Source organism: Geotrypetes seraphini, chromosome 4 (assembly GCF_902459505.1).
Source record: "Geotrypetes seraphini chromosome 4, aGeoSer1.1, whole genome shotgun sequence".
Taxonomy (NCBI): Eukaryota; Metazoa; Chordata; class Amphibia; order Gymnophiona; family Dermophiidae; genus Geotrypetes; species Geotrypetes seraphini.
Window position 1 is genome coordinate 200415684 of NC_047087.1, and position 13896 is coordinate 200429579.

The 13896-nt window shown below is 44.6% G+C and overlaps 1 protein-coding gene across 13 annotated transcripts in view; it reads right to left on the bottom strand.

Annotated features, from left to right (window-relative positions):
* Nucleotides 1-13896, bottom strand: part of USP54 (ubiquitin specific peptidase 54) — a 312165-nt gene that overhangs the window by 53077 nt on the left and 245192 nt on the right. For 12 of the 13 annotated variants that reach the window (XM_033941395.1, XM_033941394.1, XM_033941402.1 and 9 more), the window contains 2 exons: nt 10051-10190; nt 3661-3834 (listed from right to left, as the gene is read on the bottom strand). In XM_033941395.1, coding sequence (XP_033797286.1) covers nt 3661-3834; nt 10051-10190 — 314 coding nt within the window. Of the gene's footprint in view, nt 1-3660; nt 3835-8152; nt 8295-10050; nt 10191-13896 lie in introns of those variants that run through there. The other variant, XM_033941405.1, reaches the window with a different exon arrangement.

Sequence of the window (13896 nt, forward strand, 5' to 3'; positions counted from 1 at the left end):
TCCACTCTGTTAAATCCTAGATCACGTTCGCGGTCTTACACCAGCTCTGGCAGGATACACATTTCAAATCTGACATATTGTAATTACATGGGAACTGTGAACTAGGCACCAGCAACAGGAAGAGCAGGTCAGAGAAGCACTAGGCTCACTACACTGCCAGCTGACTGTACTGCTGTCAAACTGGGATTATTAGACCATTTGGGAGGCAGGCCGGGGGGGGGTCAGAGTTGATATCTATGTGTGAATGTGTGTGTTGGGGGGTGCCAGAACAAATGTAAACATTGGCCCCTGCTACAATAACCCCTTGAGACGTGGAATCTTTGATGAGCCAGTCGTCGAGGTAGGGAAACACCTGAAGACCATGATTCCTTAGAGTAGCTGCTACCACTACCAGGCACTTGGTGAACACTCTGGGAGATGAGGCCAGGCCGAATGGTAGTACTCTGTATTAATAATGCAGATTCCCCACCCAAAATCTGAGGTACTGACGGGATGCCGGGTGAATGGGGATATGAGTGTAGGCCTCCTTGAGATCCAGAGAGCATAACCAGTCGTTCTGCTCTAGAAGGGGATAAAGGGATGCTAGGGACAACATTCGAAACTTTTCTTTGCCTAGAAATTTGTTGAGAGCCTTGAGATCCACAATGGGTTGCAGATCGCCCGTCTTCTTCGGAACAAGGAAGTAACGGGAGTAAAACCCCCTGTTCTGCTGTTCCAAGGGAACTGGTTCGATGGCATGGAGTTGAAGCAGAGCTTGAGCTTCCTGAAGAAGAAGAGCGGTCTGGGAAGGATACTCTCTTGGAGGAAGCTCTGGTGGAACCTGAGTGAAATGAAGAGAGTATCCTTCCCTGATGATGGTAAGCACCCAGAGGTCGGATGTAATAGTCATCCATCGGTGATAAAAAAGATGGAGACAACCTCCTATAGGGGAAAAAGAAGGTAGAGTAAGAACGGTGGAGGTTATGCTCTGTTGTAAACAGTCAAACAGGCTGAGAAGCCTTAGGTGCAGCAGAAGGTTGAGGTTTTTGTTGCTTCTGAGGCTGCTATTTCTTAAGAGGAGGGCGAGTATAAGGAGCCGGCTTCGGAGAAAAACGCCGTTGATATATAAGAGCAGGCGTGCAGGTTTGGCAGGAGCTGGCTTTGGCTTGGGTCTGACAATAGAAGCAAAGGATTTTTCATAGTTAGACAATTTATTGGTAGCTGCCTCGATAGATTCATCAAAGAGGTCATTGTCTTCACAAGGAATATTAGCTAAGTGGTCTTGAAGATTAGGGTCCATGTCAATGATACGAAGCCAGGTAAGACGGTGCATAGCTACAGAACAAGCAGCTGCTCGGGCAGACAACATGAAGGCATCATAAGATGACTGAAGGAGATGCAAACGGAGATGAGACAAAGAAGCAAGGACTTCTTGAAATTCAAAGTGCATTTGAGTATCCAAATAATTCAAAAACTTTGGTAGTAGAGAAATGAGGAACTCAAAATAAGTAATAAAACGGAAATTATAATTGAGGACTTTAGAGGACATCATAGCATTCTGATAGATGTGACGTCCAAGCTTGTCCATAGTTTTCCCTCACTGCCAGGAGGAACGGTGGCATAAACCTTGGAAGGATGGGACCTCTTCAAGGAGGACTTGACAAGCAGGGATTGATGAGATAATTGCGAGTTGTCAAAGCCTTTGCGATGTACAGTTTTATACCTAGAGTCCAACTTTCCTGGAACAGCTGGTATGGTATAAGGTGTTTCCAGGCATCGACCAAAAGTCTGATTCAAAAGCTTATGAAGAGGAAGCTTAAGTGACTCTGCCGGAGGTTGAGGGAGATGCATGACTTCGAGATACTCCTTAGAGTATTTAGAGCCAGTATCTAATTAACTGAAGATCCAAGTCCACAGCCATCTGACGAAGGAAAGATGAGAAAGATAGCTGATCCGCCAATGCTTTGCCTTGAGAAGGACTCGAGGACATCGAGGCAGCTTGAGTCGAAGATGAAGCCTCGGCAGGAAAAAAGGCATCAAAGGAACATGGTGACTTGGACGAGGCAATCGAAACCGGGATATCCTCGAGATCCGGCATTGGAGACCTCGAACGAGGAGTTGGTGGTCTAGTCGAAGTTGGCGTAGATCGAGGCTTAGTTGAAGAAGGTCATTCTTTAGAAGAAGAACTATGCCTGGAAGGATGCCTTGATGAAGGCCTCGATCGTCGGTGAGAACTGTGCCTAGAAGCAGATCTTGAGGATCGAGGAGACTTCGCCTCAGAGACTGAAGCAGCCGATGCTATCAAAGAATGGATAGGACTGGAGGCTGTAGATCTAAGCTCCAGAGGCTTGATGGAGGAACCTCGATGCACTTCCAAAGACTCTGCTCCTTGTATAGAGTGTGAGGATTTCTGCCGAGGCACTCACAAAGAATCTGCTCCTTGCTTCACATGCTTGGATACCAGACCAGACACTCGCAGAGACTCTGCTCCCTGCAAAGAGTGTGGAATGTCAGACTGAGGCAAAGGAAGCGGCTCGACCTTGCGGGAGTCTGCTGAATGCCCAGGCTGGATAAGAGGAAGCAGTTTTGGACCCATATTTGTAAGGAACCGAATAAACTGCTTCTCTAACATGGTCTGGAAAGAAGCCAGCAAGGATGGATCCGCATCTGAAACCGGACCACCTGCTTTGGCTGGAGATTCCTTTGAGGTAGTGTGAGTGTGCTTCGACCTGGGAGTCTTAGGCACTTTAATCACTACCAGTGGAACCGACTGCTGAGCTATCTGACCTGAGGAAACAGGGGAAGATACAGCAGATGTCAAAAACAGAGCTGCTGCAAACGACGAAGGTCTGATGAGGCTCGAGGTGGAAGCAGTAGGAGCAGGAGGAACCTCGGTAGGAGTCAAGGCCGAGGACGCCTTTGAAGTCGAGGGATCAGTAGAAGATTCCATCTCGAAGAGCTTGTCCACCAAAATCAACGACGATTGAAAGCAAGAGGCTGAAGTATTTGGCAAGGCAGGCACGACCTAGGATGATGTTTTGGCCCAAGGCACTTAAGGCAGCGACGGTGTGAGTCCGTAACAGAGATCGCGCATTGGCACTTGTTACACTTCTTAAAGCCCGTGGCAGGCCGGGACATAGAAGGAAAAATAGCCGTCGCAAGATCTAAGCCCTCGGGCTGCGTCCCAAAAAATGGACAGAAGAGGAAAAAATTTTTTTTTTTTTTTTAACTGAAAATGAAAGAAATAAAATAAGAACAGTGATTCAAGAGGAAAAAAATACAAACCGCGGTTCAGAGAAGGCACAAAGTAACGAAGTTAAACGCAGAGAGTCAAAAAACTGAGGAGACGCGCCCTGCGCTGGGCGGGAAGGCACTCGCACATGCGCAGTGCAGGCGACTCGAAACTTCAAGTTTCTTCAAGCAAGTCTGCTTGTGAGGCGCCCGCATCCGGGCTCCGTCGATGACATCACACAATTGTGAGAATACCTGCCTGCTTGTTCTGGGATAACACAGCTTCTCAGCTTCACAAGTGAGAATATCATGCCTGAATATTCTCAAAAAAACAAAATTTTACAACCAAAATAAAATACATAAAAATACAAATGTGAACTTTATTTATCCCATTAAATATCTGCTCATGCTATAATGAAATTGCACCCCTGACAAATCCATTTCAGTTACCTTGGTTCTGAAGTTCATCTAGGTCCAGGAATCTGCTTGGATGAGGGTTAAAACCCCTGGCAGCCTCCAGCTCTCTCTCTTGTTTCCTACGTAGCTCCTGCTCCTGTGCCTTCCTAGTCACCTCCTCCTGAAGCTCATCCAACTCACTCTTCAGAGGTACAGGCAAGTCCACACCTATAAGCATAAGATGGATAAAAATCAATAGGGAGTTTCTCCCTTCACTTCTAACTGAAACTGTTATGTAATACTTTTCTGGGGAGTTTTCTCCAGTTACCCTAAGTTCTAACTCATTACACTCCTACACCAGAAACACAGTTTAAAAGCTCCCAACAGAAAGCACTTTGGAAGAAAGAAAAAGCTGCAGAGCACTCACAAGCACAGAAGACATCACCCATATTCAGTAGAAAAGCAAGCAGTAGAGGTGTCTCAAAGGCTTCTCTGTAGGAGAGCAATACTGGCCAGAAATAAAAGCAAGGCAATTTATCCCTTAAACAGCCACCACTGCTTCAGTAAAGCTGTCTTTTTTTTTTTTTTTGGGGGGGGGTTAGGAGGCAGGAGGAGATTAGCCACAAAGGGTGGTGGTGGTAGACCCAACACCATCAAGTATACTCTTGAAAAAAAGGCTAAACACCCAGCCTTTCACCCCTGCCTTAATTGAATCCAGGAATACTAGATCAGGAGCATGTGTCTCCAAAAGAGTCCAGGAGCTGAATAGAAAACCATCTGACATCTGCTGGAGATAGAGAGAGAATGATTTGGAGCAGCTTCATAGTTCCTTATGTGACAAAGGGTACAGAATTGCACTCTAGGTCCACCTGCTGATAGATGGGCATAACCTGAAAGTTCTGGACTGATTTATTGGTGACACAAAGAAGTGAGAATTTTTGATCTGATTAAAATACCAGCAGCCCGTGATGACACCTCCTGCTCGAGCTCCGTTGTTCCTCCACAAAAAAACCCCCACAAAGCGCTTGTCGGCAAATATACCCCACTATTGGAGCACCATCGTCTCCCGCTCTGCAACGGCTTTCTCCCGAGGGGTCTCCTGGAGCTTACCTCGCAGCAGTCTAGCAGTTATGCCCATAAAAGCAACACGGCCTGGTAAAAAAAAAATCTATCAGGACCTCCATGATGGCGGCTACCAGCCCGACACCTAGGGACCCGCCCCAACACGCAGACGACATTTAGGTCTCTGTCCACCATCTGTCTACCCTGCTGGTCAAAAAGCTGTCCAAGCTCCCTGCGATGCTCGGAGAAGTCAAGGACAGCATCGCCGGCCATGCAGCGCATATCCAGCAGGGTGAGGAGAGGATATCAGCACATGAAAATCAGGCAGAGACGGCGGGGACAGCACATTGCTGCGTTGGAGAGCCAAGTTAAAACCTTGGTGGAACGTGAGGAAGATGCCGAAAACCGTGGTCACCGCAATAATCTCCGACTCATAGGGGTGCCGGAGACAGTGAAAGACGTGGAACTGGGAGACCTGGTGGCGAACTGGCTACCCAAGACTCTGGGAGTGATAACCTCTCTGGGCCCGGTGCATGTGGAGAGGGCCCATCGCATTGGGGCCCCACGTGCGGAGGGCGCCCGGCCGCGGCTGGTGATAGCCCGTGTCCTCAATTATGCTACCAAGGCAAAAATCCTGGAGGCTTACAGACAGACCCACACTTTGGATTACCAGGGAAATAAGCTACTGCTTTTCCAGGATTTTTCAGCTCAACTCTCAGAACGGCGCCGAGCCCTTGTCCCATACTGTACCCAGCTGCACTTCCGAGGAATTAAATTCATCCTTCAATACCTCGCAAAGGTTCGCATTAGCCATAACAACGGAAGTTACCTTGGACACCCCAGCGGACCCCAATCCTTCCTGGGCAAGCTGTCTGCGCCCTGAGCGGGGTGGCCCCACAGAGCCTACTGGTTGTGGTGGCTGGGTGAGCTCACCCTGCAGATGGGCTGAGGGACCTAGAAAGCACTTTTTATAGAGACCAGCTCACTGGACATGTGATTCCCTGTAGCCCTTGACTTTAGCACCTTTCAGGGCTGGGTGCTGTGGGCATTCCTCATTAAGCTTGGGCACCTCTAATTCTGGCTGCCTTAGGGGCGACCGGCCTCCTCACACCAGATGTCCTGGCTCTTTGAGTGGATCTGGCCGGTGTGACTGTTCATATTATCACTTGGTTCCTCATGCAGACCTCTCTTCTGAGCGATATTACTATTGTTTGCTGACAAGTTGGGACACCTTGCTTGTACTTCATTTTGATTGGGGGGAGGGGGGCTTGGGGGTTTCTAGCTGTGTTTCAGTTTGAGGGGTAGATGTAGGGGCTGAAAAGTAGATGGGTTCTTGGGAGGGTGTATTGGCTGGGAGTGGGTGGGGAGAGGGTGAGTGTCGGGTGAGGAGTACGTGGGGATGTATGGCTGGGGGAGTGTGTGTGGGATGTGAGTAGCGGCTCGAGAGTGGGGGCGGCGCTTGGCATTTTACTCTAATTTGCAGACTTCAGAGTTTTCTAGGGTGCCTTCTTCCCTATTTGGCTGGAGGGGGGGATCTGGCTGGGGGGTTCTTTTCCCATCACATATAGGACAGAAGTGGTTTTTCAATTACACTGATGGGCAAGTTAAATTAAAACTTTCCAAGCTTAATGTGGATGGGATCCATTCCCCTATCAAACGAAAGGTGTTGACATGGTTTCGTAAGGAGCAGGTTGATATTGCCTTCCTACAAGAAACACACCTCAACACAGTAGAACATGAGAAACTGAGAAGAGATTGGGTTGGAGAGGTGTATTCCTCCTCTTATAGTAGCCGTCAACGTGGGGTGGTTATTTTGGTCCACAGGCAGCTACCCTTTCACATGTATAAAGCCTTCAAGATAAAGAGGGGAGATTTGTACTGGTCCTTGGGGAGCTTTGAGGATATAAGCTATTGTTGTGCAATGTGTACGCCCCTAATATTTACAACCATCATTTCTTTTCGGGGCTGCTGGCCAGACTGACACAGTAAATGGGCTACCAAATCATCTCCCCTTTTTTAAGACCTTACTCGTCATGCTGACACTATGCACCTTCTCTAACGTTTTTCTGTTTTTTCACAGTTAACTCGGTGTCTTCCTTACCTGTCTGTATTCTGTAATTCGCTGATTCCCCAGTCGTTTCATTGTAACTTGTTAAAGACTATTTCTGTAACCACTTGTACCCCTGTAACCACTTGAACCCCTGTAATCAGCGAATTACAGGGTGAAAATTAGGGAAAAGTCACTGTCTGTTCAGTGACTTTTCCCTAATTTTCACCCTGTAATTCGCCGATTGTACAGCCCTCTTCACTGTGAACCGCCTAGAAGCCGCAAGATTATGGCGGTATAGAAAAATAAAGTTATTATTATTATTTAATATCACGGCTGATCCCACTCAGGACTGTGCTCCTCCAAAGAGCTTTCCCCGAGGCCATGGCAGTAAAGGGGTAAACTTTCTGATCCCACAACTCGGGCTTTTGGATATCTGGCGTTTGCTGCACCCTAAGGAACCTACTTATACCTTTTTCTCTAAACCTCACAATCTCTATATCCATTTAGATTACTTTCTATTATCCTCTTCTTTGCTACTGGTAGTAGCTGACATGGAAGAAGAGGTTGACCGACTTTAGATCCAGAATGGGTCTCCAGTCCTCTGATCTCTTCTTTGGCACGATGTAGTATAAGGAGTATCTGCCTAAGCTCAATTTGTGTTCTGGAATAGGTTCTATCGCTCTGAAGTCTAAGAGATGTTTCAGAGTAGTGCACGACCTGCCAGAGAGACCAGAAACAAATCCAAGGCAGGCAAAATACAACTATCTTGTGCCCCTCCTGAATGATGTCCAGCACCCATTGATTCAAGAAAATGTGAGTCTTTAAGAGAAATATGCCATGTTTAATATTAAGTATTTTCAGGAATTTCAGTATTTTCAGATCAGTGGGTGTACTTTAACATGGTTGTGTGCAGTTTGTATTTTCCTCTGTAAATTTTGAGGTCTTTTTCTCCACTTTTTGAACTTTATTTTGAGGCTGCCTGTCTTTCCTTTTCAACAGAAGAGAGTTGCTTTAATAGTTCTTGTTTAGGGATTTTCAACTCTTTCCTGTGGATTAAAGCAATATTCAGTATTGGCATTCTAGTAATTCAGTATTATACACCATTTTAGGTATCCTGCTAATGAGGTTTGGAAAGTTAATCAAGCCCACTGGGCGACCCAAGTCTCTATTCCTAGCTTTCACTAAGGATGCATATGATTTAGCGGGTTGACAGTTGGTAAGCATTTTATGAAATCAAGATAGAGACCCTTATCCCCAAGCAGCTCCCTTCAGAAGTCACTCAACTTATTGCCTAGTCTAGAGGACAAGTCCTTTGGGTCTAAGGTCTGTAAATCATGGGTTAGTTGGCGATATGCAACTAACTGAGAAAGTTGGTAAAACTAAGAAAGTTTGCCTCCTATATATATATATATATATGAGGAAGCCTCACCTTACCTCTGGCATCATTGGGGCTTTTTAGGAGCAGTAGCTGCTTGGGAACCTGAGGACTGAGGACGCCTGGATTGGAATTGTTGTAATGAGGGCGGTAACTCTGGGAATATCTCTGGAAGAAGATCCCGTGGATCCCTGACAAAACCTGTGGGAGGAACAAAAATTACTATGATCCCCTCCCTAGGTCCGGCGAGACGTATTCACAGGGAGAGATTTAGGGTGGTGCTCAGCAACAGTGGTCAAGAGGTCATCCAGACCTTTACCAAAAAGAAGCTGGCCCTTGAAATGAAGTCTGCTTAAAATGTCATTGGGCAGCATCCCCATCCCAATGACGGATCCAAAGAGTCCGGCAAGCAGACACAGCATAAGCCCTTACTAAAAACTTGAATTAGATCATAAAGGGTGTCTGCCACATAATCCACACCATCCATCACCAGCGGAGGACAGACATGCACCTCTACAGAGGACGTACTGTGCAATCTCGTATGACAGGCACACACCATACTTAAAGACACCACCTCAAAAAGTTTTTTCAACATAATGTCTGCGATCCTGAGAATCCTTAAGCATCACTCCCTCATCACTGGGGAGGGCCATGTGCTGGATAACCTGCAACACGGCAGAATCTAGCTTAGGGCTGTTCAAAACCCTGCTGAAAATCAGGATCCAGTGGAAAAAGCTTAGGCATAGCTTTAGAAAGTCAGAAAGAGCTTTCTGGTGTATCCTATTGTTCTGTAACCAGACCAAGAAGCTGTGGATGGGATGGGAAAAAAGGAAGACAGCACATTAGAATGGTCCATGACCGAAGCCCGAGATGTGGAAGAAGGAGAATCCAATTTGAACTCTTTCAGAACATCAACAATAAAAAGGTGGACAGAGCAATGCTTAAAGAGACTACAGACAGAAGGGTCATCACTCAAATCCGGACTTTCAAGGTGGCCAAGGTGACTAGTTCCAGCAAGCTCCTGCCCCCTCCCCCAGCATCCTAAGGATCAGGAGCCAATTTGGCACAATCAATTCACACATTCGACAGATTAGAGACTGGGGAGCCCATATGATTTTGAAGCAAATCGAAGGGTTTTGAGGCAGAAATAAAACTTTGAAAAAAAGAATTTGCACCAAAAATATACAAAATATGGCAAAAATATACAAAATCTGAAAATAAAAAATAGCGATTTGGAGTCTGAGGAGGTGGAGGACCTGAACCCTACCCTCAGAAACTGTGAAAAACGACTTTTAAATTGTTTAACAAGCCACCCCTGAAATTCCTAAAGGAAATAATGGAGGGTTACTAACAGTCACTGAAGTGCCTTGCCTACTAACGTTTTCACACAGCAGCCTCAGAATAGCTCCAAATGGACCAGACTTGAAGATCTTCGGACTGCCAGTCGGCTGGACACAGACTGTGACTTCCACTCCCACAGAACCTTGCCACCGATTGTGGGCGAGAAATGCAGCTTGCACCCTGAAACCCAGGAGAGAGGGGTTTCCACTCCAGAAACATACAGCCTGTGCTTAAACCCATGACATGGTCAGCGGACAAGCGAACTCCCAGGGGAATGGTCCCAGAGTCTAAGAAGGGTGGAACAACAGCAGGCTGGATCCACAAAAGTTTCTCTGAGAAGCCGTCTGGCTCCTTGGGACTGCGTTTTTCCTCTAACAGGGGACCACAGTAAAGGGGTCTCAAGGCACTGAAGACACTGAAAAAAAAATAAACTTTAAGCGAAACAATAAGAAAAGAAAGCAGAGCAATTCAAAAGACTTCTCCACGGATTGCTTGCAGAAATTGAAACTGGATATGGCTCAAGTTCTCAGTCTAAGGGAGAGAAGCATGGATTGCGGGTTGGGATTGAACACTTAGCATATGGAATCCAGAAGGGACATAACAGAATATCCCTTACCTGTGCTGGTCGGATGGCCATTTGTCCAATTTCCAAGCGATGAGGAAGAATCTGCCATTTCTAAGATGCTGCTGCTCTGAGATTTTGGAATGTGACGCCAGGAAGGAACGAAACCTGCACTCTTTTTGAAATGATAATCCCTTGAGTAAAAAAATAAAAAATGAAAAAATAAAATATATATAATAATCATATTAATCAATTTAAAAATCTCAGTTTGCATAGGGGGAAATTCTTTTTTTTTCCAATTCTTTATTCATTTTTTCTTCTTACATCAAGTACACAATATTACATCAATTGAATCATACACATCACTTGAAATTCTTTCTATTATCATCTTAAATACATAAATTATCTCCCTCACCCACCCACCCTTCTCATAAATATTGTAATAAAAAAAAATCATGTGTTATATTTATAAATATTCATTAAACCTTTGATATAACTATATACCACCCCCTTCCCATAATTATAATTATACTTTCAGTGTAAAAAGGCGTCTAATCATTACAATAGGGGGAAATTCTTTAACAGAGAGCTTATTGTTTAAAGGATGTAGATACCTACATTCCTTGAGTAACAGCTAAAATAGATACCTATAATTTAGGCATAAGTGCTTATGCCAGTCATAAAGCTATACAAATAGACTTTGCCCATGTCCTGTCACATACATTTTATAAGATATAATTTTTGGCATTTACTGGAAGTACTACAGTAGAAATTTAAGGCAAGATAAAGACAGTAGGTATTTAGCGGAAACAGGGGCATAAGGACAATTCTATAATCTAGGTGCCCACATTTATACGTCTCTTGTACATCTAAATTTCTAGAATACCTTAAATTAATACAAGATAAGTGTACACTTACCCACAAAAGTGCCAGTAGGACACTAAATCACTATTTTGTAACGGCACACCTAACTTACATGTTGCAAAAATGTAAAGGAGGCATACAAATGGTGGCATTTGTAGTTACCATTTAGACACCTGCACTTATGTCAGGTCTATGGCTGGCAGCACTGTGGGCATGTTAATATTAGGTGCACCTAGTTGTTTTATATAAATTTTTTAATTAAAGAAAATTTGAACATATATATATAAACAGCAAAATACAAAACAGTAAAGAACATAGTTCTTAAATTCAGTTTTCTGAACCCTCTCAAAAGGAAAAGAAATCGCCTGTAAAATCGTGCCGGGCACGATGGACCTCCGGTCTGACCCGACAGAGGCAATTCTTATGTTCTTACTGAAAATGGGATACCTGGAATCCAGTGGATTACAGGACCTGAGGCACCATGGATTCCCTAGAGGTAGGTCTTGTCAGACAAATCTGATCAATTTCTTTGACTGGGTGACCAAAGAATTGGATAGGGGGAATGTGCTAGATGTGGTGCATTTAGATTTTAGCAAAGCCTTTGACAGTGTTCCACACAGGCGTCTAATAAATAAAATGAGTGCCCTTGAGATAGGCCCCAGCTTCTATTGTAGTAGTATTGTAAAGCGCTTAATACTCACGTAGTAGTGGTATATCAAATGCAATAAATCCAATCTGGTCTGAAATTTGGCAGTTAAGATTTAATGCCAAGAAATGCAAGGCTGCAAAAACCCGAGGGAACGGTAGTTTAGGGGGTTAAAAAACATTTGTGCAAGAAAGAGGAACAGGATGAGAGTGATAGTATGTGATGATCTTAAGGTGGACAAACATAGTAACATAGTAGATGACGGCAGATAAAGACCCGAATGGTCCATCCAGTCTGCCCAACCTGATTCAATTTAAATTTTTTTTTTTTTTTTTTCTTCTTAGCTATTTCTGAGCAAGAATCCAAAGCTTTACCCGGTACTATGCTTGGGTTCCACCTGCCGAAATCTCTGTTAAGACTTACTCCAGCCCATCTACACCCTCCCAGCCATTGAAGCCCTCCCCTGCCCATCCTCCACCAAACGGCCATACACAGACACAGACCGTGCAAGTCTGCCCAGTAACTGGCCTTAGTTCAATATTTAATATTATTTTCTGATTCTAAATCTTCTGTGTTCATCCCACGCTTCTTTGAACTCAGTCACAGTTTTACTCTCCACCACCTCTCTCGGGAGCGCATTCCAGGCATCCACCACCCTCTCTGTAAAGTAGAATTTCCTAACATTGCCCCTGAATCTACCACCCCTCAACCTCAAATTATGTCCTCTGGTTTTACCATTTTCCTTTCTCTGGAAAAGATTTTGTTCTACGTTAATACCCTTTAAGTATTTGAACGTCTGAATCATATCTCCCCTGTCTCTCCTTTCCTCTAGGGTATACATATTCAGGGTTGAACAGGTGATGGTGAAAGCTAGAAGAATGCTAGGGTAGATAGGGAGAGGTATGGCCAGTAGGAAAAAAGGAGGTATTGATGATCCTGTATAAGATTCTGGTGAGACCTCCTCATTTAGCATATTGTGTACAATTCTGTAGCCCGGACTTTCAAAAAGATATAAAAAGGATGGAGTCAGTCCAGAGGAAAACTACTAAAATGGTCAGTGATCTTCATCATAAGGCGACAGACTTAAAGATCTTAATATGTACTTTTTGGAGGAAAGGAGGAAGAGGCGAGATATGATAGAGATGTTTAAATACCTAACATGACATAAATGTACATGAGGCAAGTTTCTCCAGAATAAGAGGGCATAGAATGAAATTAATAAGTGATGGGCTCAGGAGAAATTTAATGAAATACTTTTTTGCATTAAGGGTGGTGGATGTGTGGAATAGGCTTCCAGTAGAGGTGGTGGAGACAAAGACTGTGTTTGAATTCAAGAAAGCATGATACAGGCATGTGGGATCTCTTAGAGAGAGGAGATAGTGGATGCTGCGGATGGACAGATTGAATAGGCATTTGGTCATGTTGCTCTGTTTCTATATATTACATTTAAGACAAAAGGAGGTATCCGCACTTCCTGCTTGGTAAGCCTGTCTTTAAGAGAAATATGCATCCTTGGCCCAGGCACCTCTTATATGTCGGATTGCCCCCCCCCCCCTACTGCTAGGGGTCAGACTCTACCATTTTCCAACATGAAAGTGAGAGGAGCAGGACGCTGCCAGACACATCTTTGAATCAACTAAGTATTAGTGGTCTAGGACAGGGGTAGGCAATTCCGGTCCTCGAGAGCAGGAGCCAGGTCAGGTTTTCAGGATCTCCACCATGAATATGTATGAGATGGATTTGCATGCACTGCCTCCTTAAGATGCAAATCTATCTCATGCATATTTATTGTGGATTTCCTGAAAACCTGACCTGGCTCCGGCTCTCAAGGACCAGAATTGCCTACCCCTGGTCTAAGAGAATACTGCAGCATGGAAGTTCACTGGTTGAGGGCCTACCTGCAGTACTTTACCAAAATCTATGCTACCACTGTGATACACAGAGCACAAATAAGGAATGTTGTAAAAATTACTTTCAGCCTGTTCCCTCTCATTTGCAGTGGTGAAAAGATTGGATGGGGACTCACATAAGACATAACTAAAGCTCAGTATGATCCTGCCTTCCTATGCTGGTAGCAATTCGGGTGGTGGAAGGTTCTGAAGACTCATTGGGCCAGAGAGTCTTTGCCAGGTAAGGAACTCCAGGACCCATTGAGCCACTGGATTTTGTATGCTTTTTTATTTGTTTGTTTGCCTCCTTTCCTTGCACTAACAGAAGAGGATACAAAACAAATCTATGTAGTAAACCCTGGCAAATTACTCTGGCAGTGTATACTGATTCTTTTAGTAGCACACATTTTTTTAATCATCATAATAATTTGCATTCCATTAGTTTGCTGCCTGGGGAATAAACAAAATTTTCAGCACCCGTGTTAGAATGGTTTTTCTCTA